This window comes from Hyposmocoma kahamanoa, unplaced genomic scaffold (assembly GCF_003589595.1).
Source record: "Hyposmocoma kahamanoa isolate Upper Pololo Valley unplaced genomic scaffold, ASM358959v1 173335, whole genome shotgun sequence".
Lineage (NCBI taxonomy): Eukaryota > Metazoa > Arthropoda > Insecta > Lepidoptera > Cosmopterigidae > Hyposmocoma > Hyposmocoma kahamanoa.
This window is the reverse complement of record NW_020653647.1, coordinates 1-26,091: the sequence shown is the minus strand read 5'-3', so window position 1 is coordinate 26,091 and position 26,091 is coordinate 1. Positions and strand designations below refer to the sequence as shown.

Genomic DNA, 26,091 nt, shown 5'->3' with positions numbered 1-26,091 from the left:
ACGGGATCTGGCGATGGTAACTTATATATTTGAACTAATACGTGGAAAACGCTGCAATCCAGGGGTACTACGTCATATAAATATATGCACTCCAGACAATTACACGGAGCGGAGGCGGAGGCCTCCGCTGCTAGAGATACCGCGTGCGCGGACACAGCTGCTGGCTCGGGCGCCATTCACGCGTGCCCTTGCTACTCTCAATCGAGTGGCGGATAGAGCTGACTTATTTAATTGTACACTGAGTGAATTCAATAGGATTGCCTTACATATTATTTGTTATGATTGATTATTTAATTATGTATATTTTTTGTATTACGGTAAATATATAAATATAATTTTAGAGCCTTCATTAACGAATTAGGATTATACCTGTAATGTTAGTGTTAAGAGATGTACAAACAAATAAAAAAAAAAAAAATAAAAAAATAAAAATAATACAAATTCAATATACAAAACAATATTAAAAACATAAACCTATGAGATCAAGAAGAAGATAAGATCAATTCACGCCGGCTGTCATCGTTGCCGCTAGGATTTATCTTCTACACCATAGGTTCCAAATTTTTTGGATCACCTCTCACTTAGGCAAGATAAAAAAATTCAATGCCCACCACCACAAATATAAAGTATTTTTTATATTTTATTAACTTAACACAAAAAATCACAAGAAAAAAGTTATATATTTGTAGTGAAGTTTATGTAGATGACTAAATAATTTTATTCTAATGCGGTAGCACTCCTTGGACAGTATCAACACAACTCCATATACTTCCGAGGCCCTACCGCTCCTCTAGGACTCTTCAGCACCCACTGGGTAGGGACCACTTTGGGAAACTATGTTCTACACTGTAATAAACTATTTTCTCTAAGTTATTATTTAAGTAAATTGAGACTTAAGTCCGTGTGGATTGGTGATGTTACATGTTATTATGTTCTATATTGATTAAAATATTGCAGAGACCCCGGGTGCCTGAATCTTTCCCACATCTGCGGGTTCATCCTAAACGTGCCGTCGGACTACAAGTTGGGGTTTGTGATGTTGCCGCTACGCCGTCGCCATTGGATCACCATTCGCCAGATCGGTGGGAGCTTCTATAACCTCGACTCCAAGCTCGATGCACCACAGTTGATTGGCAGGGTGTGTATGATTTTATTATCGTGTTGTATCAACCTATACAGGGTTATTTGTACAGTTCTAACATCCTGCAGGACTTTATTACTAATATCATAAACGACTTTTGTTTCATGACGTTTTACAAAACATAATAAATTTCTAGATTTTTATTGAATTGATATCCAATTATGTTTTTTGGGTAATTATTCCACTAGTTTGTTATAATTATTAATACAAAGATCGAACACTCAGGAAAAGATCCTTCGACGACGGTCAGCTAGAAGACGTAGGTTCAATCTTTGTTTTAATAATTATAATAATAAATTTCCTGAAAAAAAATGTTTAGTCGCGCAGAAACCGGTCGTGTTATAAAGTAAAAATACTTTTAATATAAAGGGGTTTATACTTATAATTTTTGGTACACACTGAACAGTCCCATATCATTCTACATAAGTTTTGTTTATAGTGTTTGTTGTTTGTTTACAGTCCCTCCTTATCAACCTCTTGGTTATGCATGAAGGGCACTATGACCTGTGCGCGCACAGGAACCTTACAGTTCAGGTTCTGACCCCAGATTAGCCAGTGTACAGGGTTGTCACATACCTCTGTCACTTGACTTCATCCGGTTCTTCGAGAGGCTAGTGCCTCGGTTAATTATTTTGTATTAATAATTAGATTTTTTAAACCAACTTCAAAAAAGGACATTTGTGAACCGATTTAGTAGCAGTAGAGTGAAAGAGTTCGTCCAGGGAAGTACTGCCATCTTACCTATTCCTGCCGCCAAGCAGTAATGTCAGCATTACTGTGTTCCGGTCTTGAAGGGTATGGTGAAATTACAGGCACATGAGACTTGTCCATTTAAGTCTCAGAGTAACGGGCGCAGAGGCAGTGCCCTTCAGATCTTTGCGACTTAAAGCTCTGAGTGGCGCAATAGTTACGGACAGGCGTGTAGCATCAGGCGGACGACTTGTTCGTCCCGTCACTTGATATAACAAAAGAAAAGATTCTTTTTTTGTTGGAAAGGGGATACCTCAGTCCCATTCAAATTTGAAGAAATTGTCATAGGGTGGCAAATTAGGGGATGAATCCGGTTTATTGGATTTCACCTATGTTCCGTTAACCAATTTTAATAAAACTTGGCAAATACATGCAATTCCACCATTGACTTACAATTATATGGACGTCGGGTCATCGCTAAAAAGTGTCCGCACTTGTAAGGCGCTAAATCGTATACAGAGCGCCAAACTCCGCTTTAGTCTTCATTTGTTCGACTGACAGCGCGATACTGCGATGACATTACAATTTAAATTTGGAATAGGTTGACTTGGGACATTTTTTTCGTGGTTTTTGTATTAGACCCGTCGTCCATTTATTTGTAAGTCAATGAATTCCACAAACTTTTTTTATTATATAAAGTTATGATTTGAATCTCAATATTACGTAGACGGCCCCCAGACTTGACCCTGCAGTGAGATAATACTGGATAATTAAAAAAAATTGATTTCAAATTTCAGAGCAGCGAATTAATAGCATATCTAAAGGAGCAGTTGGAGAGCAAAGAGAAAGAACTATTTGTGATAGTGAGTAGAGAAGTAGAAGAAAAGCAACTGTGGCTGCATCAAACGCAAAACGTACATATTAAGCAACAAACGCAGAATTCGCCAAACACGCAAAGTTCGCAGCAGCAGGAATCTATACAGAACAGCAATAGCCCTTCTGACAGCATATCGTCGTTTTCCACGTACGACTATAATAATCGGGACGCCGAATGCGTGAAGTTGGCCGAAGTGAGAAACTGTGTATAGAGTGTATTAGTGTGGTAACGAATGGCAATTTTTATGTGTTCACAGGTTTTCACGGGTGTAATGTCGACACACATGTTGAGTTTATCCAAAAAAGTATGGGATTGTGTCCAACCAATCTACAGTCTTGTCTTTTTTAATTAGGAGTAAAATGACAGTTCGTTGCACAAAAGTGTTGCCCGCTTGCAAGCAGCTAGTGATTGCAGTCGATAAATATTCTATCGACTATCGACTAAATGTTGGTCAGGCTTATGCAATAAATAGCCGACCTTGTTCCACCAAAATACAAAGAGTAGACATATTTTCAAACATAATTGTTTTTGTTAAGTGTGTATTAATAAAAATCGATTTCGATATTAGTAGGCCAACTGTCAAAATAAGAATGAAGAGGCAATAACGCAATTGGTAATAACTAGAACGCCTTAACATTCACACTACAGATGTTTTGTACAAAATTTTACTTTCCATCGCTAAACCTCGCGACAACAGCTACTTAAAATGACTATTTAAAATTATATTGAATTGGCAACCCTAAGCAAATGTCATTTTACTCCGTCTTCAAGAAAAGACAGACTATACTAGATAATACACGTATTGTATTGGGCTGTTATTAGCTGGTTTACGCCAAGATTCACATGAACAAATGGCGCGTGCCACAGTTTGTTATTGTTAGTCTGATAACTGCGCACGCGCTCATACAGCTCAATCTGCTCAGTTCTTTAATATTTTTTCTTGTAAACAATGCGCTGTAGTGGCCTTTAGTAATAGTCCACAAGTATCAAAGTTTCTATTAATTCTAATGTTATAAAGGAAACATTCTGCGACGGTTCTTACAAGGACTACAGGGTTCCATGTCAATAGTATCAGAATTATCTTTGATTACTATATATTCTTCTTACTGTACCGATGGCATATCGACTGTGAACTGGCAACCGGTATTATCTCAATTTTCTAAAGATTTCACTTTTGAATACCATTTTATACTATTTCATACTCCGCAACGTTGCAAGAAATTCCATTGTATTTAACAACAGATGCTTTATAAATGACGCAAACAAGTTTTTTCTTCATCTTTTAAAGTTGTCAAAATTGAGATAGTGCCGGTTGCCAGTTCACAGTCGATATACTATAATGCGGGGCGGCTCCTTTCGTGCACCCCATTGACGGTTAAGAGCTGAGTCTTTGGGCCATAAATCATGCCAATATGTCTCACTTGCTTGCGCTTATTATAAAGCGCTGTGGTGTAAGAAGTACAGTCGAAAAATTAATCGACGAGTGGTGAAAAAAGATGTTTGATACCATAAAAAATAATAGAAACTTTGTATAGAGTATTTACTACGATTACCTTATTTAAACAATCCCAGTTAATGTGTAAGGCCAACAACAGTTGGTGGACTGGGTTTCCGGCTCGGTGTTGCTATTGAAGTCGTCGTTATTACTGACAATTATCACGAAAATTGGTCTAAACAGCAACACTGTCAAACGTTTAACAAAATTGGAAGTAAATTAACTTTTGTATTATTTATTTAATATTTACTTCCATTTTTACTAACATGGATTTCAGTAAAAGTTAGACAGTTAATTGGTAGAGAAAGTGGTTTTAATTGCAACACTGAGACGGAAGTGTATATGGCTTTCCGTATACAAATCCACCATTGGAGATGAGTTATGACCTCTTTCCTATGGGTCTAAACAATTGAAATATACGATACGTATTAAATAGTTATCCGTTAAATAACCCTGTATACAATCCGAAAAGGTAGAATATCTATGTCACTGGACTATTTGGTATATCTCAACATATATGTGTGTTAAGTTAAGCAATAACCGAAATTTTAAATAGGCAGTCTACTTTTAATAGTTTTATGGGATATTTCGCTTTATGAATGAAAGTCAAAGCTTTGGGAACTACACTCATGGACATATTAAGAGGAACTCTAAAACGGTTGAATTATGGTAACAAAGTCATATAATTGTAATGGGGTCCACATATAAGTAAGTTATCAAAACGACTCAGCTCTGCAGTGTACGCGATTAAAAAATTACGAAACCTTTCACACGTCGAACCGCTAGATTGATTTACTACTTTCACAGTTTAATGTCATACGGCATTTTGTTTTGGAGTAATGCACTTGCGTCACAGTACATTTATGAAAATGTAATTAATGTTAAGAATAATAATATTTTGTTTATGCATAACAGTGTCAGACATAACATTAATACGAGGAATAAAAATAAACTAGCTGCTCTTGACAGTAATTTTTACAAAGACACAAATTCATTTAAGGGGCAAGTTATACGCTTCTATGTTAAGATTCCGGGTGATATACATTATTATAAAACTAAAGTGAAACAAAAACTTTATTCTAAAGGTTTATTACACAAATTCAGCGTACTTGGATGACAAAATGCCGCGGTAGTAACCCGTTGAACTCTTGCAGGCATTCTCGATCTAAGATGTTTGAAATAAATATTGTAAGTGATAAATGTATTAGTTACGTATATTTACAAAGAGCCACCCTTAGAGTTTCTTGCTCATTCTTCTCGGGGGAATCTGCATTACGAATGAGCAGTAGAGTTTAATCAGTACATCGAGTATATAACCAGAAATAGAGACGAAATAAGTGCCATCCAGCTGTGGCAACTGATCAGGCAAATGGGCCTTATATAACTTTTAAATATCAACTCTCTTTCGCACTGATATCACAAATTAGAAAGCTGAAATAGTACAGCGCCATCAATTGTGTGTACGTCTCCGTATATTCCAATAATATTCTGTAATTATTGTAATAAAGATAATATCTCCAACAATGGGGGGTTGTTCCATTCGGTGGTGTAGGAAAAACAGCAAAACATCTAATTACGAAACAAACGAAATCCCATTTCATCGATAATTAAATATGTAATTTTTCAATTTTCGCCCATAATAGCAAAGCTCAAGTTAAGCTGGTCGATTTGAAGTGCAACAATTGACGACACCCGTAAATTTTTTCGAATTCGAGTTCGAAGAGCGCAGTTGTCACCACAATGATATGGCAGAATAGGTTTCAAAGAAATTAAATGACATATCGTCTCTATTTCTGGTTATATACTCGATGAATCAGTATGACAATTACAAGGGTAACTTGCTTATTTAAGCAATAAAGGTGTATTGACTTTGAACCACTGGCCAGATATACTAGAACAATTAATTTGGAAAACGAATGACTTGAACCGTCTTTTGATTTCGATTAAATGTTGTATGTGGCCATACGATTCATATGAACGTTGTTACCGTAATTTAAATTTTGTTTTAGCGTTACTCTAAATATGTCCATGACTATACATAACAAGCAGAGATCGACATAGAGTGTATTTGCCTAAACTTCAAGTAACGTACATAGAGTGGATAGTACCTCCCTCAGAAATCTCTGTGATTAAAAATAAAAGGCAAAAAAAACCTAATACTTTTCTCTGAATACCTTGATAAAGCAATTGCTAGTTACACATCAAAAATTTAAAACAAAATACAATAGTATCGGTATTTCAGAGAGAGGTAGTATCTACTCGTGATACTTCCTTGAAGTTTAGGTAAATATACTATATTATTTTTTATCAGTATGCATATTTAATTTTGCTTGAACATTAAATTAGCTTGTTAGCGTGATGTCATGGTCACGTGACGACGTGGTGACATGATGGTCATGGAATAAACAAATTAGTGGGATTGGTAGCCAGCTGCTTTATTACCAAAGTCGTTGTCACCTAACGTTCATTTGTAAACTTAATCTTACATACGTACTAAGTTAACAGTCTTAATTGGATACAATTATTGTCAAACGACCTTTTCGTAAAGAAATGAACCTTAAGTCCAGTAGGTTTTAGTATTACTAACATCAAAACAGATCGTACTTCTTCTACGGAGTTCTGTTGCTCAACACTAGATGGCACTAATTTCATAGGATATTAAGACAAATAGTGAAACTCCATATAAATTTAGCAGCGCAGCTTGTATGTGTGCACGTCTACCGTGCTGCGTCTACGGAGTTAGTTGGCATAGCGTCTGGCACGGTTTGCTAGAAGACGCTGGTTCGAATCCAGCCGGATCCAAGGATTTTTTCTAAGTGTTCGATCTTTGTATTAATAATTATAGCAAACTGTGGAGTAATTTCACAATAAAATAATTGGATATCATGTTGGTAAATTATCCTGACATTCAACTCAACGAAGTAGTTCCAAACAGGGCTCATATTTACACACTTAACACAAAACTGCTAAGATCCACGCACCTTAACGCCAAGCGATACGCACACGCGCCAGATACAGATGTGAAAACGAGTACGGAACTTCCGCAGTTACGGAAGCAGAAACAGGTCTGTTGCATCACTAATAAACATCAATGAGATTATTGACACTTGATTATGTTTTATAATAACTGGCTATAAGGGGACACCCGTTCTCACTAGCTTGTTTATTCAATTGTTTACGTAATGTAAAGTTAGAGGATTTGCCATTTGAAATATCCCAAAGACTAAATTCCTAGGCGCAGTTAATAGCGTGTTTTAGGTACTTAAAGTATTAAAATATTATTTATAACTTTTAGTATTTTTGTTTTTATATTTCTCTATTATTTCGTTTGCACTTGTTAATAGTTTACTTATAATATATTGTTTTGTTATATCAGATAAACGCATTTTGAGGTGTGTTAGGTTTTGTATCTATAGACATTCTGGTTTTAAGGTTCAGTTAACTTATCGTCGGTTAAATTCGTAAACCTCGTACCTCCATTGATGTAAACTTTTGAGGAGGTACAAAAAATGGAATTACTAGAAATAATGTTACAAGGCAATCTATGATTATACCTTTGTTTTATAAGTATAGTCGTGGTAGCCTTAGTGACTTGACTTCACGGACTTAGGTATTAAACTGGAAAAAATTACATAATATATTTCTAGTGTAGTTTATACAGATAAGTCAGTTTTTTTTCAAATGCGGTAGCATCCCCTGGACAGCATTAACGCCCCCCAATTGCTTCCGAGGCCCCGACAGCCACCCTAGGGCTCTTCAGCGCTCATTTGGGGGGGGCAAGAACCACTTTGGGAAACTATGGCCTAAACCCTCGCCTTGGAGGAGTCCCGTGCCCAACAGTGGGACGTATAAAAGGGCCTAGAAATTATATTTTAAACTTTAAATGCGCGATTTTGCACTTAAAGAGTAGAAAAAAGGGATTAAGTCCAAAAACAGAGTTACGAGGTTTTCAAATTTAACCGACGCTATGTTTTCATTTCGTGGATGACTAACCAGGCTTACCAGAAAGATTAAACTACGTAAAAACATCATAGATCTGCAGAAGCGTTGACAAGGAACAATCCAAATGTCCATTTAAACAAACTGTCCTTGCTACGCAAAACAGACGATACCTTTCATACCCTCAATAAGCCCTCAATAATAAATACGAAAATGAAATTTTTGGGACATAAAAAAAATAAAAAGTCATTTGTACCAGCCATATATGCCACTTGGATAGTGCCAAAATATTGACCTACTAACAATTGCGGTTTGATTCGGACACTTTTAAGCGCGAACCCGACGTCCATTTGTTGATAAGTCAATTACCAAAAATGATAAAAACTGTTTGATATGAAAAACGACACTTTTTAAATTTCTGTAGGTGAGGGTAAGGAACCTTATAAAAGTGCCTATAACTGTGATTTTTAGTATAGAGTTTTTTAAAAAAAAACAAGGCTCTTAGTAGGCATTTAAAATCAATGTTAAGGTCAAATAAAATATGTTAAACACTAAACAAACAACATCAGGACTTAAATATTTTTTTACCATTAGAGATGTTAGAATTCTAAAGCAATATTTGTAAAAACTTCTTATATTCCAAAATATGGACTTAAGCTCCTTTACCTCTCACCTACAGATTTATTTTGTCAATTTCTCAAAAATTTGCTTTTATCCTCGCTTTATTATTGAGGGAACGTCATGTCCTACAGTCGGCAATTAATTTAAAGGATACTTCCGCAGTATCGTAAATGTCTATGGACAGCAGTTACCGCATACCACTGTCCATCGGGTAAACCACCTATTTACTTGTTTGAATAATATAATTTAAAAATAGAATCAACAATAAATTTAAAAAAAAAGTTATACCCGAAACCGAAATTAATCCACCATCGTTATTCCAATGTTTCGTAGAGATGCTAAAAATAACGTAGTCGTGTAAAAATAACGAAAATAACAAAGTTGTTTGCAGAAACTCTTCGCCGTTTTAGTAGAAAATTTACCTTTTTACGTTTGTACACATCGCGATGTAAGAATACTTTATGGTTTGCACTTTGCACGCACGCACATACCCCGGTTTGCCCAGTTTACTTTCTGTCTGTGTTGTTACCATTAGAAAAAATAAAAAAATACCCAATAATTCGGTAGGATATGTGATTTATTTAGTTGTCTTAAAAGTTCGGCCTAATTAGGGTACATATTATATGCAAATATCGTAAAATGTGTGTGTTGGCAGTTTGCGCGACAATAATATAAGTGAAATATCCGATTGTAAATTAAGTGACACTCGTGGTTATATTCAGAATTTTAACACGATATTTTTAGGACTAAGGGCGTCATCACACTTATTATTTGGCTTGAGTCGGTCACAAAAATCTTTTTTTTTTTAATTTTTAATTTATACAAAAAGCAGACTACAATGATCCAAATTGGAAGACAATTTTTTATATATATATATATATATCATAGATATAAGAATTGTCTTGTTGTCTTGTACATAATGTTAATGTACGGACAACAGCACATCAAACTACACATTTTTGTTCGAACATCGCCTCCATTGCAACGGAACAAGCTACGTCAATGTGTAGCTTGATGTGATGGTACATCTAAATAAATTAGTGTCTGCATAACAAGAAAAGTTAGTTTGTGCTGTTTACCACCTTTCCACCATTATTTTCGCGCATTGTAGCTTCTAACCTACACGGCAGCCCCATCAGCATCCTGAAGGTGTTATTATATTGGACTCGAAGGACGCTGATAATTCACTGCATAACACGACTGTACAGAACCTACACGTGTATGCAATGAGAGCGAAAAAATCGTTGCGTATTTTACGTCCGCTCGAAATGCCAATGCGAAACGCACATCCTTTTGATCCTTCTTACATGGACATAATTTTTTTCTTAATACGATTCCGTGTCGATAAGTGCGGTGACTACCTAACTATAACGAAATTCTGCATTCATCATACCGTTAATGCTACACATGTTGTTATATAGCCTTGTGCAATGTTTTGAGCGCCTTAAAAAGTGAGACATATAAATGTTTGGTAAACAATTTTTAATACATGTATACAGGGATTGGACATCGGGGTTAGACATTTGGTAAAGCTGCACCTGTCTGGATAGAACAACCCGTCAACTGATGTTGATGGAAGATTCCGTAGCCCTTTCGGTATTGGCTATAGGTACATACAAATATACCTGTAGCTAGTATTTTTTTAAATTTACATATCTATATTAAAAATATCTATTCTATCTACATACAGCCTGAAGCCATTAGTACACTGTGTAGTGTTAATGGAAATAGGCAGTTCAGACAGTTCACGGACAATTTTGGTTCATTCTTGCTTTATAACTTTTTATAGTGTGGCAGAGAATTACTAAAATACTCGCCAATAAAATTATTTGCCTACATTTCCACAAATTCTTGATTGGATTCCGTAGTTATTTATTTATTTAAAATAAAGAAGAATACACATGAAAGTCATTAGTAAAGCAGTGTTAATTGAAATGGGCAGTTCAGACAGTCCAATTTCGTCCATTCTTGTTGTACAGCTTTTAGTTACAATTCTTTTGATTTTATAACGTAGCAGCGGATTACTAAAATTATTTGCCTAAAATTCAAGAAATTCTTTATTAGATTTTGTAGCCAGTTACTTATTTGTTGAAAATAATCTACAATACCGGTTAAAGCCGTTAGTAACACAGTGTTAATTGAAATGTGTAGTTCAGACAGTCAAAGGACAATTTTGGTCCATTATTGCTTTATAACTGTCAGTTACATTTCTTTCGCTATTATGGCGTGGCATTTTTGTCAATTCTGGATTGGATTATGTTTCTTTATAAGAGAAAGTTGCTTAATATTTTTGCACAAGGTAGCACAGCGCTGTAGTATGACTTCTGGACTTTTCCATTTGTTGACTCGGAAGATAATAATGCTTTCGTTTCTTGCGTCATTAAGAAATATTCTATAAGAGACAAGGTTTAGTATTATGATGAATGTAGCATAATATAATGCCGATGCTTATATCAATAAATACGAATTCTAATGTTAACCAAAAATACGCCAAATATCATAGTTAAAATACAAGTAAAGTTTTTAATATCGGGTGAAATTATAATCGTTTATCCAGCATATGAAGTAGTACTTTAAACGAATTATTCTATTTACTGTATTTATGATGTCGATTCTAATGCATTTACTTGTAAATCTAAACTAAATTTAAGTTGGTTAAAATTATCAATAGTCGATAACTGTTAGCCTATTTCGGCTGCTGTTCTTTTCTCTGTAATGTTAAAAATAGGCGAGACTAATTTCAAGACTATTAAAAAAAAATATGCATACAGAATCGTCACTATTTATCATCACATTTATTCACACGGATCTCATTAAGCCGGTCAGAAAAACATTTTCGGCTTAAAGCGAATCCTTGTCACTAAGTATGGTGACCCTAATTTTGCAAACAAAATCGAAATTCCTTAATTTTTATTAAAAAATGTTTGTTTTTGATTAAATGTTTACTTAAAAATCTTTACAACTAAATAAACATAGATTCATCGAAATAAATACTGGTGATAATTAAGTGGTTTTAAATACCGCGGTAAAGCAATAATTACAATGTTGTCTCCATTTTTGCGCACAAACACTTGTGTTGTAGTTCTTTGTGCCTCTATGTGTTAGCATAATTCGGTTTAGAGAAGGAATTTTCATTACAGGGGACGTCTTAAGTTGTCATTAGATTGTTAGAAATAGGTATAGTAACACTACACACCAGACGATCGATTTTCGAACTAAACGATTGCGCATATAGATTGCAGTTACGCGTTGACCTTTTTTATAATGCCAAGTGATGGTACGAACTAGCCGCGCGTCTGGTGGTAAGCGAGACGCCTGTGTAAAGGAAGTACAACCACCTTGTGTATTTCTGCCACTAATCAATAATGTGACCATTACTGCGGTTTTACGGAACTACATGCTTATAGGACTTGTAAACTTTTATCTCAAGGTAACAGATCTTTGCGACTTAAAGCTTTGAGTGCTGCAACTATTATTGGCAGGCGCACGACCTGTTCGTCTGTTATTTGATATCATAAAAAACTAGTATACGTCGCAAAATTTTGTTAATAGTATTAAATCGACTGGAACGGTAAAACATCGAAAATACTACAGGCAAGCGATTTAAAGTATTTTTTTAAGAGCCTGTACAACCTCAAATGCCTTTGGTTTGTTCCACTTAACAGTCAGAGTGTTGAAGTAATTACTTTGGAAAAAATATATAGTAAATTTGAGGATATACACTGATTACTATAAGGGTGTGAGAACACGGTTTCTAAAAAATTTCACTATAGAAAAAAAAACACAAACTTACCTCGTTACAAGAAAACCTCCGTATTTAATAGGTACTTTACAATATACCAATGACTTTTTTTTTATCTCAACTGAACTAAATAAAGCACGTATACTCTACGATATATATTTTTCAAATGCCTTCAATTTCGTTTGTAAAAAAATTTATTCTGAAATAAAGCCAAGGTCCTTGCTGCTCGACCTAACCAAAATAAACCGTATTAGTAGATACTTAAGAAAATAACAACTCTCAACAAAACTAGAAAGTTTCCAGTGTCGAAATGTAGTTTTACTATTATACCTATTTCTTCCGAACAATGTCGTCCCAACTAGTAATTAGTACGCTTGAAACGGCCCTGAAAAATTGATTTAAAATTAGGTATATGGAAAAGCATTCCCTTTTGGATTAAGCATCACATTTGAAATCGTGAGACGAAGACTTTTTTACTCTCTTTTAACTTTTACCTACGATTATTGTAAATAGAAAATATTTTTCCAAAAAAATAGAAAGTTTGGTGACGAAGTACTGTATTTTATTTCTTATATTCTACACTTAGGGTCGTATTCTAGAATTCTACTCAATGCTTGGAATTGCAAGGACTTGAGTATGATTCAAAGCACTAGAAATCATACTCAAGTCCCTGCCATTAGGGTCGTATTTCCAGTGCTTGTGTTGCCAGTGCAATCCTGACTTGAGCATTGAATAGAGTTCTAGAAGACGACCCTAAGTACCGTTAGACCAATTGGCAAACCTATCGCGTACTTTATTTCAGCGTGACCATAGTCCAGTTTTTAAATTTGACTACTCAGAGTCGCCATTTAGACGGTTCTAGTCGCAAAAAACTAGATTTAATTTGTTCAAAAGTTATGTTCTGGCCACACAGAGTAGACGGCCACGGATGCGTTCCGGGCGCGGGAATTTTTGTAATGTATGAGTTCATATGAACCCTGCTACACTGAAACGCGCGGCCGCCTCTGTATGGCTTGAGCATGAAGGTGTTTTGCTGTCCACGCTATAATAAGCTTATTCCAGAGGCACCATCTCTCAATCTCGAGAACCCCTAGAATTCTCGAGATGGTGCCGCAGATCCAAAACTGCTTACACAAAAAAGTCGTGATTTAGTCGGTTCTACATAGTCGTAAAAAATTAGATTTAATCGTTATGCCGTTTTGAAATTATAAGAATCTTATTAATTTACTGTCCACGCTGGAATAAGATTATTCCGGCGACGCCATTTTTTAATCTCGAGAACCACAGCTCCTAGCTTAGATCTGATTGCATTCAGAGAAAGTCATGAATTAATCGGTTTTAGACGCGTTTTAGAATAAGTCGCTCCTTTGTTTAGAAGATACAACCGATTTATTACTACTACTAATATAGATCTTATTAAAATCATAACTCATTGTCTAGAAAAACTAATTTATTGCTCTTATATGGTTAGTGATGTATTCTGTGGCGGTGCAGTTATTGTTCTTGGAGATGACGAGCCGGTCGGAGTCGAGCTTTAACTCCTCCATGATTGCGTAGATATGTGCGCGCACGCTCGCCTCGATCTCCCGCGATCGTCCTAAGATCCACATGCGATCTGGAATGTTACGTGTTAATGTTGCGTGAAAATTTATGACATCTTTTGTGTATTTATTACGACATCGATAGAGGGTTCTATGTTGAGTAGGCATTCAACATTGCAACAAAATGTTCTACTTGGGAGCTAATCTTTGGTGCTAGTTGAGTGTCTTAATTATTTGTTATCTTTTTAAGTTAATGGCCGTAAGCCAATGCTCAATAATAATTATTGTCCCAAAAAAAGAATTATCAAAATCGATTCACAAATAAATAATAATAGTAATTGCCTAACATACACACAACATACACAAAAAAAGAAAAAATGCAAAAAACAAAAACCACTTTTGAAGTCGGTTAAAAATTATACTAACCTGAATGAGCAAAACTGACGCTATTACAAGACCAGACGATAGCGAACTGGTCGTAGTCTGTGAACAGTATATTGTAAAGCCCTGCGCCGGGCAGCAGCTGACCGATGATGTAAGGCATTCGGTTGTTCAGTTTATACCGGAATGTCGACGAACCGTTGTGGTTCGGAATACCGATCCCGTACGTCGTTGATGGACTACCTGTCCTACGGAAAGAGTCATTATTATTTCTAGACTTTGTAAACATATTACATTTGAGCGCGTTCATCATGGTACTTTATAGGTTCTATAGTTTTTCATATATTTATATTTATGGGAGTTTGAAAGACAAGGAGAACCTTTCATCAGCTTAGAAAAACGCAGAAAGACAAATTAATTCAATTTCTCTAATTCGGTTTTATATTAGATAACTCCAGAAGTTACTTAAGATGCAGCTTCTGATGCGCCGCGGCCAGGGCTGGAGTTACCACTAGGCTCCAGCTTAGGGGCGCACAATATATGGGTCATAGTTGCCTGATTGAAATAAATAAATAATACAAAAACAATATCATGCGGCAAGCTAAATAAAATATATTTTTCTCAAACATGCTCGGAAATGTTTGCACTACTTTCAAAAAACGAATGCGATTTTCCTTTATTTTTTTCCATCATCTAAGGGTCGTATTACAGAACTCTACTCAATGCTCAAGTCAGGACTTCAGTATAGGACCAGAGTAGAGTTCTGGGATATGACCCTAAGATGCGATTACTTCCCGGCCAAGGCCTGCAAAGTAGTATGAAAATCCATTAAAAAGGCAAAAGAAAATCTCATGCAGCCAACTGCCAAGTGTTCGTAATTGTCAGATTTAAAAGTATAATTTTTTTTTTAAATTGGCGGGTAAAATAAACTAAAATGCTTTGGTTTTTTTTTCTGTCGTTTTGGTCTCTTTTCGTTATGTTCTTCGCGAAAATAATTTCTAGTGAGAAGAGCGATAATGAAATAGTTATTTTTGATATAAGTGCGGAAAGTTAGTCATTATTCACGAGTCTCGAGGCTTCTTGGCCCTAGCCAGAGGCGAGGGTCAAGACGCGAGACAAGTGAAAATGACAAATCCGCACGTGTATCAAACGACGTTTTTTAATACATTTGCGAAAAAACTACATTGAAAGTAAAATAAAACAGTATTTAAACAAAACTCATTTTCTGCTAGTAAATTAAAATAATGAAATACAACCACTGCAACCATTAGTTAAAAGTCTATGGAAATCTAGTTCTAACGTGCTGTTTTTGTTTATTTTCTGTAATATCGGTCTGTAACCACTTTTCTTATTATGAAGTCCTGGTACTTTTGTTTAAACTTCTTTAGGAACCCGTGCACGGTAGTGAGATACAATTTATCTGTAATACATAGAACAAATATATACATAAAAATCTCGCCTGTCACCCATTCAGGGGTAGGCAGAGACTGTGGACCTCCACTCGATATGTTGATTATATAGTATTTGTAAATAAATATAAGTTTTAATGACGAATGACTTACGTCACAAAGCACATAAATATGAAATAAATATACAATCTCTTTAGTTCTATGTTTAAGACTTAAAACAACAGTAAATTGAAAAAAAACTGGAAAAGTACAAAGCACTAGTGCGAGAAATCCAACTTTCCGCACAATTTGTAGTGCGAAAAATACCACGTTTTGAGCAACTGTATTAAAAATAAATATTTATGGATACACAATAAACCGCGTCATCAGAACTTCAGCAGATGCATAGATTAAATGTGCCTGGAAAAATTATGTCAAATATTACTATTAATTTTAAGTAACTTATCGAGTTCTTAGGTTTTCGCGATTGTTGTGTTTAAGTAACTTTTTTTTTACTTTTTTAAATATACACTTCTCTTTAATTTTCTATTATTTCCTCGCATTGTTTGAGAAAAGCACTATATAAGCCTCGGCCGGAACGGGTATTGCATGACTCGTATTAATTTTAATAACTCACACTCGTCCAACAATCCCTTACTCCCCGGCCTCTGCGATTATGTACTAAAAAAATCTCTTAAGAAACGTCCAAACTTCAATCCTTGGCAATAGCTTTACACAGCTGTGTAGGGCTTTACACAGATCCTCTATCGCGCGTAATACAGCCAGTCGAGCGTACGTGTAAAGATATTGGAAGGATAAGGGAACGACCGTGCGTGCGCTCATCGCTCGCACGCGCAATCGCGCGTTCCAAGATTGCCTACGCTCTTCCGTTGTAATAAAAACGAACACGACCAATCGCGCGCGAAAGAACGTTAGCTTAAAAAAATCACACAGGCATTCGCGCGCAATTGCGAATGCAGGCTTTCCCGCGTGCAATCCTGTGCGATCACGCGAGATAGAGTGTTGTAAAGGGGGCTATTGTTAATCTACTTTAAGGGTCGTATTCTAGAACTCTACTCAATGCTCAAGTCAGGATTTGAGTATGGTTTAAAGCACTCGAAATAATACTCAAGTCCCTGCCATTAGGGTCGTATTTCCAGTGCTTGTGTTTCAATTGCAATCCTGACTTGAGCATTGAGTAGAGTTCTAGAATATGACCCTAAGTATCGCATTGTCACTAAATTTTCAAGAAATACCTAGCTTCTTACCATCTGTTGATAGTATTGACTGTGATGAGGAGGTACCCTCGCTCGTTGAGAATCACTTCCAGCTCTGTGCAGCTCGCTGATATCTCCATCAGGTAAAACGATCGCTCGACTTCGTACCATGTCCCTTCCATCTGCGAATGTGGAATAGTGTTAGATTCCAGTATATAAAAAAGATTTTTTTATGATATCTAAATTACCCGCACGCTATGATGGCCGTTTTGACATTTGCCCAATCATCAAGTTTCATATTAGATCTTAGAAGATGGAAAAAATAGATTCATAACTACGTTGAAGGAGCTAATTGATGTACACACGCCAGCACATCAAGCTACGCATTGACGTATCTTGTTCCGTTGCACTGGAGGCGATTTTCGAACAAAAATTTGTAGTCTGGTGTGCGTTGTCCGTACATTGTTTTCAATAGTGTCGTGCAGTAAAATTTACGGATGTATAATTTTACGACACAACTCGGCATTTGTTTTTCGAAATTTTTAAAAATGAAGTTTAAGGGCGCGTTACCACTGTCGTCACGTTTTATTATCGTTGGACGACTGTCGTGTCTAGCCTGTTCCGATATCACGACTATCTGTCGTGGACGATTTTTTATCGTTAAACGACTGTCGTGACTAGCTGTTCCCACTTGATCGTGACGACAATTTATCGTTTCACGACAGCCTCCTTGTCATTTGCACGACAGAATCGTTTGATGCACTGCAGTCGCTTGTATGTTCTTTTGGAAGCCGGTAGTGTGTGTTCGTTCGAAATGGATGACGACGAAATTTTAATAATGTATTACTTTTTTAAAATGCTGAAGAGGAAGCAAACAAAGAAAAGAAAATTAACAACAATTGATGAGAACAAGCTGTCTTGATAGTCACGTTTGTGAATTCGGAACCACAGTCTAGTGTCAACTGTTAGTTTCGCCAAGGAGCATATAGATGGCGATGTCATAACTTTGCGAAATAAACATCGCGTATTTTTATTTTACGAGAAATTACTTCGTATGTGCTATTAAATAAAAAATAAACAAAATATTGAAGAGATATATGTAAATAAATAAGTTCAACTTAACTTTTAATCATTACAAATCAATATTAAGACAATAAAACTGAAAATAATATTGTTTCCATTGCATCCGTGTAAGGGCGCGTTCCCACTATGTCGTGACGACAGATTGTCGTGCAGTTTACACTGTCGTGGCTTGTATATTTAAATGAAGTTGTTCACATATAACACGACACGATTAACTGTCGTTCACGATTTTTTATTGTTACAGTCTCCTTGTAAAAGAGTTCATCCGTAGAAGTACTGATACAGTACCTGTTTCTGCAGCCAAACAGTAATGTAATGTGAGCATTACGACGTTCCGGTTTTGAACGGTAAGTTTATGTTTTGAAAGTAAAGGTGCTGGTAAAATTCAGGGGTACGACAAACAAGCTATTCTTCTCGTTAACGTACTCCAACCTTTTTAAGAACATTCTCGATTTGATCCGAGAACGGCCTTCGTGGCGGTCTTCTTTCATTATTGCATTCCACATTGGTTACCATACTTTTATCCATTTTAACTGCTTCCGTGGCCGAACGGTTGCCATGCGGTCTGCCACGCAGTGGTCCCGGATTCAATTCCCGGGCCGGGAGAAATATTTGTATGGCCTACATTTATTTCTCTTGTGAGTTTGGGTGTCCTAATTTGTGTGTCCATGGCACCCGCAACACAGGGTTTCCCTAGTAGCGGGGTTATGGGTGTGTGCGTTATTTATTGATTTATTCATTCATTCTCTGTGCCTGTACCACCCATTATCTATGGTACCACCTCAACATATCTTTCTCTATTTAGAAAGTCACTACCTACATCCTCTTTACAATATTACCGACAATACGAAAGATCCGATCCGACAATAAGATCCGAACACGCTTCCATTACACAAATTTTTGTATTTGCGAAGTTTGTGGAATTCACAAGAATGTAGAGCATTTGCTCATGGAGTGTGTTTGGACGGAACTTATCAGTGTGCGGTTAATTCCACGGCCACGGGTTGATTTTGGTCCTATATTTAGTGTTGGATGGTTTCAATCCGTTTTGTAGGACCAAACATGTAGTGGCGAGAAGATTTTGTATGCGTGTTTGGTTAAGTAGTATAGGGTTTTTTCAATGAGGACAGAACAATTTTGTATTTCAATAAAACACAGAACCATTGAGATATCAAGCTGAAACTTATTCTAGGAATGCAGTACTCATGTTACAGTTAAGAATGGAATTCAATCTTGTTCATATGACACCACCGCGAGCACGTTTGCAGAGTTCAATTCTTTGGAGCCAATTTTCCATACTCTTTCACTCATATCGGCCGAAATGTTGGCAATTTCGCTTTTGATATTATTCCTGAGTCTAAACAGCAATGTACGATTGTTGCGTATTGTTACAACTCAAACTCATGTCATATACAATGCAATGCTGGGCAAAAGCTTCCTTTAGCACGCTAGTTCAGACTGAGATCAAAATGACTATAATTTGTAGTCCGGCGGGACATATGACCACCGGTGGTACATCACCCTTGTATTTAATTGTATAATAAACACATATTGTGATCATACCTCACAACTTACAATAATAACGGCCTCACAAGTGCTTTTAACACATGAAAGTCAAAAATAATACGAACCGCAGGGTTTTCTATAAGGGCGGGTAGATTTTGACAGTTCATAGCGGCTATGTTGTTGATATTCGAACTGCATGCTACTAATTTAACTTTCGACTTCAAAAAAATGAGGAGATTCTGAATTCGACTCTATTTTTTTTATATGTGTGAAACGATTTTGATGGATCCTTTTTTATTGGAAAGTTACCTCGGCATTGGTTCCATGTACATTTGAAGAAAATATTCCATTTCTAAGGGTGGCAAACTAGGGGGGTTGCATCCGGTTTCACGCACTTTCCGGTAACCGATATCAATAAAACTTGACAAATATTCCACGAACTTTTGAAGTCGGTTTTTTTTAAATGTTGTAATTATTCAGTTACTAAAACGGTCAATAAAGACAAATCACATGGCAATTTACAGCGTCGAGCAATACGTGTAAATGAAAAAAAATATGGCAACGATGCGCACGTTGCGCCCATACGATTTACGTAGTGGTCCCTCCCAGTAACTATTCAGTGAATCATCAGCCAACACCCGTCAACGAAACCCAAGATCTATCGAAAACCGAGCCGCTGTTCGTGAGAGTGTTCAGGAGAACCTGAAGCATCCGTAGTCACCGTTTTACAACTAGCCGTATTCCATCGCGAACTAAAACGTTTGGTGGCACCTTCCTCTGTACAAAAACGCACAGTTCAAAAATGGAACACCCTTCCAGGGCGCGTATTCTCTCCATCTTACGATATGGGGTCCTTCAATCTAAAAGGCATCTTGTAGGCACGCAGGGTGGAGGTGGCTAGGGCAGTGATTGTTTCAACGCTGTAGTAACTTGATTTTGATTGTCTCTCCCGATCGGAAACTGCGTCTCTTCCGAGTCGAGGTGCTTAATAGCGATTCACAACTGGCCGATCAGAAACTTTTCAAACAAAACATTTCAAATCGGAACAATAGTCGATTTAACTCACAAATTAGAAAGATATAGTAGGGATCAGGTTCACCTTCTCGCTCAGTAACCCATCTGATTTCGAGACCCGATCGGATCGATGCCGATTTGAATTAAAGTCAGCCTGCAGGTGGAATGGAGTCATCTACCTTTCATTTATAAAAAAAAAACAAAAACAAAATTTTGAAGTAGATTAAAAGTAATAGATTTGACTAAAGCGGCCTCAACAACATGGCTGCTATCGTGTCAAAATCTGCCCGCCCCTAATGAAAAACCCTTTACATGAAACAAATTATGTATATATGTGGTATTTTATAACTCTCCTATTTAAGCATAAAAAGTTACCGACTAATGTCGTTCGTAAACTCTTCAAAACGCTCTCCTGGAAAGTTGGCACTTTGCAGATGTGGCCTTATAACACCAAGAGTACAAATTTCGTGAGGCGGTTTTTTCATTTCATTTCATTCGGTAGTTTTTATTTTTTCGCGATAAGCATTTCATCCACTCATAAAAATTTTGACGTTTATCTTTAAAACGAAAAAAGTTAGGTATATTTCATAAATAGGACATTTGGAAACCGAAATTGGGAAGAGAGAGAGGAAAATAGCTTTAGGCGAGAAAAAGTTATTCCAGAACTCTACTCAATGCTTAAGACAGGACTTGAGTATTGCAGTGAGCACTGAAAATCATACTCAAGTCCTTGCCATTAGGGTCGTATTTCCAGTGCTTGTGTTTCCAGTGCAATCCTAACTTGAGCATTGAGTAGAGTTCTAGAAGACGACCCTTAGATAAACAATCAGTATAAACAGAGGCGGTTCGTGGGAGATTTCAGTGGGAGTTCACTTCTATGCATATTCATATCTTTATTGCTTGCCACATGGTTACATATTTTAAATAAAAAATGAAACTCACATTATAGTGTCCCATTTTAAACAATGCCACTAAACAACACTACGCTTCGTAACAACGATTGAATAATAAGAATTTATACAACACAACAAAATGCGCGCGAAAAAAATACGGTTAGCTTATTTGCGCGGATAAGGTATTACATATACATTCAAAAATATTAATATATATATATATAAAAGATAAGTATTCCCGGGAATACTTATCTTTTATATATATATATTAATATTTTTGAATGTATATGTAATACCTTTGAACTTGATAGATGCTGGAATAGATCTCTTCCAGAGATAAGCTCATCATTGTATTCATTAGTAACATGTAATTTTTAATGTCATTTATTTGTACAATAAAGAATTATTATTTGTCTTTCTTACACAATATCAATCTTCTGATAGCTACTAACTTTAGCACTTTCAAAAGTAAAGTGTTGAGTCTACCAGTACACTACTTACACTCTACAAGATGAACGTATTTTTCTTATCGAGATATAGTGCGATCATAAATACCAACATTTAATTAACTATTTATTATGTACTCGTTTACATAACAGCTAACATTGACCTATGATTTATAAGTAAACTACTCCTTATACCTGGCATATAAAGAGGGTAGAGGTGAAAAACAAGCAAATTCTTGCGTCCTCGTTATCAATCGTTGAAAGGTCATAGCTTTTAGACTTATGTAAACAGAATATTCCCGTGTGTTGTGACAAACGATTTGTATAATACGTAACCCAGTTCATTATACTCTTCTTTAATTCTCCGCTATGTTTTTGCTGAAACTGGATCATTCTATACCTTTCGTTGGTTTGTTTATTTAATTATTTATTATACAAGGAAACACAAATCTCATTTAGTAAAACGGAAAACAAACAAAAGGTAGCAGTTTCTATAAGAAATTTCATCCTGCAGACCAAAATTCAGGACACAATTATTACAAGAACGGGTTTAATATTTTTCAACAAAACAACGAATAGTGTTTTTAATAAATTTGATTATAATATATAAGGACGGGCATTCAGGCAAATCTCATTTTTTGACGAGGCATGGTTACTACGGGACTGATTAGGTTGACGTGGTAGATACATTGACTTACAAATAAATGGACGACGGGTCTAATACAAAAACCACAAAAAAATGTCCCAAGTCAACCTATTTAACGTAGTGACATGTAAAGGAATATGAAAAAGTTAAAACGTTGAATTTAAATTGTAATGTCATCACAGTACTGTCTAATTTTGCTTGCTTCGCTGTCAGTCGAACAAACGAAGACTAAAGCGTGAATGACGCTCTGTATACGATTTTAACGCCCTATAAGTTCGGACACTTTTTAGCGCGGACCCGACGTCCATATAATTGTAAGTCAATGGGTAGGTGTGAATTTTATTTTTGATTACGGAATACATAGGACAAAATCTGAGTTCATCGACCGTGACAAAGTGCATGTAATCGCACTTGAATATTCATCAAAAGCCAAATCTAGTAAACACTGTTTCAATTTCAATATCACAATCAAAAAGGTTTGTCAATGGCTTTGCCAGTTCGTTTTGTTGGACTGTGTTTTTCCTTATATTGCATAACAACTAAATTCCTGTGTTCTGTTATAGATCATGCTCTACTTGTCTATGACGAAACGATACTTCGTGGTGATTGTATCAGCGAACTATCCAACGATATCGAACTAGCGTAGTCTTTAGAACTATGGACGGTTATTATTTAATTAGGTACACTCTAAGGTATTTATGGTCCACACTTATTTAAAATAAAATATTTTTAAGCCACCAACGCTCATTCCTAACAACACTACCTAACCACCTACCCAAATAACTAACTACCCCATAGCCGGCAGGAATCTGGTCACCGGTTGCGGCTGGTTGGTCTTCCCCTTCACAATCCCGGGCGTATCACTCCCCGAAACTGTACCCCCTGGTATATCCGGCTTGTCCGGGTCCGATTTACTCTGACTGGGTATGGAGCCAATGAGCAATGAGCACTACAAGGCTTTAAAAAGAATATCGTTCAGTATAAAACCTCGTTTATTTATAAATAAACTATCACTTTGGGCAATATTAACCAATATCTATCTATTAAATATATTAAGGCCCGCAAAAAAGCAAACAGTCGGAGTTAAATAACAGGTTTAAAAATTTCCAACTTTGCACACATACTTACGTAAAATAACGTTAAGGCTCAACTCGCATTGGCGCAGAGTCGAAGCGTCATGTTTTTCGCCTATAGTACATTCATATCTATTTTCCCATTATTAAGGTACAAATTTGTGTTATGCAAATATGGAAACGTGTGTCGACGCGCGTCGACGAGTTGAGCCAAGTGTATTCACACCAATTGTTTTATTAAACTAAAGATGTAAGGAATTGCCTACTTTACTGGAAAATAGGAAGTTTAAAACTAACTAACAGTCTAAAACTAATAAAAAATAAAAAAAACAACTATTTATTTATATAGATTTTAAGACTTTCGTCGTTATTCACTGAATAATTATCACTAATATCAGGTTTCTTACCACGGTATGACTTCTTTTTATTTTCCCGATATTTCGGAACGGTTGCACCGTGGTAAGAAACCTGATATTAGTGATAATCAACTATTTATTTACTTTAACTTAGGCCTAGTTTACAATTCGGGACGGAACTCCTTTTATGTAAATATATGTATACTTGTACTGGTGCTAGGAGTCCCGCTCTTCCACTATTGATTAATACAAACATACATAATCGATTAATAATTTATTTAAAACATTCCTCGATTACAGCTCTATCTACATAAAGTTTTAAACAAAAAATATTGATGCAAATATTCACATTAATATACTAAAATTCGTTTATGCAGAAACTAGAGTGATTGCTTAAAACCCTAAAAATACTTTTCGTGTACGGACTTAAAGTCTTTGCAAATTGAAAAATTTGGTTATTTAGAATGATGAGCATTGACCTTGGTAGTTTAATGATGATGGGTGAAACATTTATTAACACGAAGCTTTATTCGCATCATGCCTCTTTTAATTTCGTCGAGTTCTACTTATTTGACAGTAATTATATTGGACGGATGCCGGACGGGTTATGAGCCTTCAGCTCGCCCTTAAATCCGGTGGCGCAGTCAAGGCCATCAGCGGCCAACTGCAAAATATCCTTCATAATAAAAAAAGGACGGATGCCGGACGGGGAGCGAGAATAGACCTCAAGGTCACTCTGCAAAATAACAACTTTTCAGGAGATAGGATTAAAGGTTCTAAGAAGGAAATTAATGATATTTTTTATGTTTAAATAGTAGAATGATGTAATTTTACATATATACCTACGTAATTTTTTTCATGCAATTTGTTCTATTTTTATGACTTTCATGTGATAAAAGCACTTTCCACGTCGATGGCTTTCTAGAATATCCTCATATCTCAAAAGCATCTAATTCATCAGGATGAATTGCTTTAAAAACTGAGCCGAGTCTGCAGCGCAAAAATGACGGACAACAGACCATCTCAAAGTTGTCATGTGATTATTCTCATCAATGAAAAGCTCAAAAACCCAATCACAATAAAAGTTAGCATTTTCTGGATAAAACTCTAATATAATAGTCTGTAATAGATTTCTTAGGTTTTCGGGGTTGTTACACATAGGAAATGAAACTATCTTTTCGGACCAGCGTGTCGGGCCCTTTACAGGTCCCATCAGTCAACCGTGACCATGAGACCTGTTAAAGGGCCCGAAACGTTGGTATTTTTTTCTAAAAAACAAATATACGCGATTTAAATGCGGAAAAATAATTTCATTTCCTAAATGTCAGTGTCAAAAAAGGATCGATTTTGGATTGGGCTACTATTCTTGAAAAGCAACGACATGTGGCTTTATTATGATACCAAGATTATGCAAATAGTATTATTCAAAAGTTATGTTCTCTGTGATGTAAATTCACCTTCTTTAAAATCAAAGTAATGAGTCACGCCCTTTTCGTATTGTAAGGGAAAACGATCTAAATCACGTAGTATATTTGTTTTTTTTTTCAGACACTTAACTTTTGCACTTACCCGTTTAATATCGAAGTTAGGCAGCGACGGGTATAAGGGACATTTTCCAAGTCCGGTACTGAACACAGCTTTAACGATCGTACAGAAAAGTATTACGTAGATCCTAGTTGCACCCCGCACTCTGAAGTCACCCATCACTGCATTTGACCACAAAATATTAACTGTTCTGAGATATAGATGTTTTGTGTGGGAAAGTGGGAACGTGTTTTGTAAACAGTATCGTATGTTTCGACAACAGTGTGATATGAGCTCGCGTGGCGGCACTCCGCGGTCGGATTTCGACTACCGACAGTACTCCACGGCTACGATAGAATATTCATTACGACGATTTAAGGTCACCGCATACGTAAAGGGGCGTGGACTGGCACTAAAGCTTGAAGCATACGAGTAAAATTTCTTACTGAAACAATTAAACTTGTAGATGGAAAATTGCCTGAACGAAAACGAAATGAGACTTTTTTTATAATACCAAG

General features: G+C 36.1%; 1 protein-coding gene across 1 annotated transcript; it reads right to left on the bottom strand.

Moving 5' to 3' along the window:
- Window positions 1-13,950: 13,950 nt before the first annotated feature.
- LOC113225774 (apolipoprotein D-like) lies at window positions 13,951-25,977 on the bottom strand. The gene is made up of 4 exons (XM_026458184.1): window positions 25,619-25,977; window positions 17,084-17,214; window positions 14,473-14,675; window positions 13,951-14,120 (listed from the first exon to the last, which is right to left on the bottom strand). The coding sequence occupies exons 1-4, from the start codon at window positions 25,751-25,753 to the stop codon at window positions 13,951-13,953; spliced, it is 639 nt and encodes a 212-aa protein (XP_026313969.1). The 5' UTR covers window positions 25,754-25,977.
- Between the last annotated feature and the right edge of the window lie 114 nt (window positions 25,978-26,091).

Excerpts from the sequence above, each read along its gene's own strand:
- LOC113225774 (XM_026458184.1), bottom strand. The coding sequence starts at position 25,753 with ATGGGTGACTTCAGAGTGCGGGGTGCAACTAGGATCTACGTAATACTT. Across the intron at positions 14,676-17,083 it reads GTCAATACTATCAACAGATG|GACAGGTAGTCCATCAACGA; the intron begins GTAAGAAGCTAG and ends CTCTTTCCGTAG. Across the intron at positions 14,121-14,472 it reads CGTCAGTTTTGCTCATTCAG|ATCGCATGTGGATCTTAGGA; the intron begins GTTAGTATAATT and ends GTAACATTCCAG.